The sequence below is a fragment of the Limulus polyphemus genome, unplaced genomic scaffold, assembly GCF_000517525.1.
Source record: "Limulus polyphemus unplaced genomic scaffold, Limulus_polyphemus-2.1.2 Scaffold4046, whole genome shotgun sequence".
NCBI classification, from domain to species: domain Eukaryota; kingdom Metazoa; phylum Arthropoda; class Merostomata; order Xiphosura; family Limulidae; genus Limulus; species Limulus polyphemus.
Window position 1 is genome coordinate 21,065 of NW_013669656.1, and position 2,481 is coordinate 23,545.

Here is a 2,481-nt window from a genome sequence, read left to right on the forward strand (position 1 = left end):
TTGGTTAAGGCATTGTGACACGAATGTTGAATGCTTAAAGTTGGTTAAGGCATTGTGACACGAACGTTACATGCTTAAAGTTGATTATGGCATTGTGACACGAACGTTACATGCTTAAAGTTGATTATGGCATTGTGACACCAATGTTGCATGTTTAAAATCAGAATTTTGTAAAGTCGCGTTGTATCCTCAGCTACTTTTCTAAAAGAGCTTTTTAATGGCACTTCTGGTGTCCGGAGTCACTTGAAGGAATGTAATCCGTCACCTAAGAACGCTCCACACCTGTCGATCACTTTAGCCCCAATAGGGTGGGATCTATCACTCATTAGGGTGAAGGGGCTAACTGCACTAGCAAATGATAACATAAATGATCGTATAGAATGTGGTACTTATCATGAACATTATCATTCTGCAGGATATCGAGGGTTGTACCTTCACTACCGCTTTTCCCTCCTCACACCATACTTCCACCACGGCCATGTGCATCTCTTTCCTGTATGAAAATGGAATATATATATATTGGTTGCATATTTATTTGCTTAGAGGGTTGCATGCAACTTGTTTGTGAAAACAACATTGCTTCTCGTGTTGTCGGTCCATTAGACGTGTTTTTGGTACTACATCCGGTGAGCTGTTTTACTCACTGACATCAGTAGAATGTATCTTATTGAGCCTCTGGGAAACAGAATGACTTTGTGACAACTGTTTCTAACTATTAGTACACTGACAATACGTCCAACTGTGAATATCTTATTAAATCTTAGTTGCGGGAAACCAGAATCGAGAGATAACAGCCGTTTTCTTGTGTTGTACGTGATGGTCTGCCTGATATAGGTGTCCAAACAACCGTACCTTTCATTTGGAAGCAATTCAATTTTCTGCTAACGACACTCTCAGAGTTTGGTGAGAATTCTCAAAAGCCTAATGGGATTGGCTGATGCCTCAGGTCCAGCCGTGGTTCATGAACAATTGTAAGTTCTTTGAACTCTGTGTCCAAAGTGACGAATGAAACGAGACTGTGTGAGGCCACTATATAAAGAGTATAGGTTGAGTGACCAATCACGTGCCTTTCAGGTCACATGACTGATAATCAGATGCTCAATTTGCATAAAACTTAACTGAAAACGCTACTTTCTAACTTAGTTATAGGGATAACTCTCATAGCTAGACTATTGCGAAATTCCACCGTCGTTTGGGTCTAAGTTAGTTAGTGTGCTGTACATATAACTTAACTGAAAACGCTACTTTATAACTTAGTTATAGGGATAACTCTCATAGCTAGACTATTGCGAAATTCCACCGTCGTTTGGGTCTAAGTTAGTTAGTGTGCTGTACATATAAACTTAACTGAAAACGCTACTTTCTAACTTAGTTATAGGGATAACTCTCATAGCTAGACTATTGCGAAATTTCACCGTCGTTTGGGTCTAAGTTAGTTAATGTGCTGTACATATAACTTAACACAACAAGAAACTAACTAGCTCAATTGTAGCCCGGCATGGCAAGGTGGTTAGGGCGCTCGACTCGCAATCCCCGTCCCACCAAACATGCTCGCCCTTTCAGCCGCGAGGGCGTTATAATGTGACGGTCAATCCCACTATTTATTGTAAAAGAGTAGCCCCAAGAATTGGCGGTAGGTGGTGATGACTAGCTGACTTCCCTCTAGTCTTTCACTACTAAAGAGTGGACGGCTAGCGCAGATAGCCCTCGTGTAGCTTTGCACGAAATTCGAAAAACAAACAAACAAACAAGCTCAATTATATTTCATGGAAGATAAATATTTTATATTGAAATTCTAGTGAAAATATCCATAATCTACAAGTGTAGAAACGGGTAAAAAAGATGAAGTTATAATCACATGCAATGAGAAGTTTCTTTCTATATTGTAACTAACAACTGTATTCCTCCACAAATTTACTGACCGATAGTTTTAGTTTGGTTTTGAGTTTCGCACAAAGCTACTCGAAGGATATTTGCACTAGCCATTTCTAAATTAACAGTGCTAGACTAGAGGGAAGGCAGCTAGTCCTCACCACCCACCGCCAATTCTTAGATTACTCTCTTACCAACGAATAGTTGGATTGATCGTCACATTATAACGCTCCCACGGCTGAAAGTATGCTTGGTGAAGGGGATTCGAGCCAGCAATCCTCAGATTGCGAGTCGAACACCTTAACCATCAGGCCATGTCAGGGCCCGATACTTTTAGAGAAATAACTGCTAACATACCCACAGAACATATGGTGTCCTCCTCGTCATATCGGTATTTACAGTTAAAGTGTCCGTTACACTTGAGGGATTTATCCACACACGTTCCATCTCCACAGTCAAATTCTTTGGATTCGTCACATTGCTCTGAAAGATAGCAAGTTTAAAACCATCAATCAGAATTTCTCTCTTCAAACTTTGTAGCTCAAAGTAAACTTATATAGCATATTGTCTAGTATTTTTTATTCCATATATTTCTTTGTTTGTAATTAA

The 2,481-nt window shown here is 39.8% G+C and overlaps 1 protein-coding gene across 1 annotated transcript in view; it reads right to left on the reverse strand.

Annotated features, from left to right (window-relative positions):
- Positions 1-2,481, reverse strand: part of LOC106470505 — a 26,722-nt gene that overhangs the window by 4,123 nt on the left and 20,118 nt on the right. Inside the window, exon 2 of the mRNA XM_013931064.2 lies at positions 2,230-2,355. Within this exon, the coding sequence (XP_013786518.1) occupies positions 2,230-2,355 (126 nt within the window). The remainder of the gene's footprint in view (positions 1-2,229; positions 2,356-2,481) is intronic.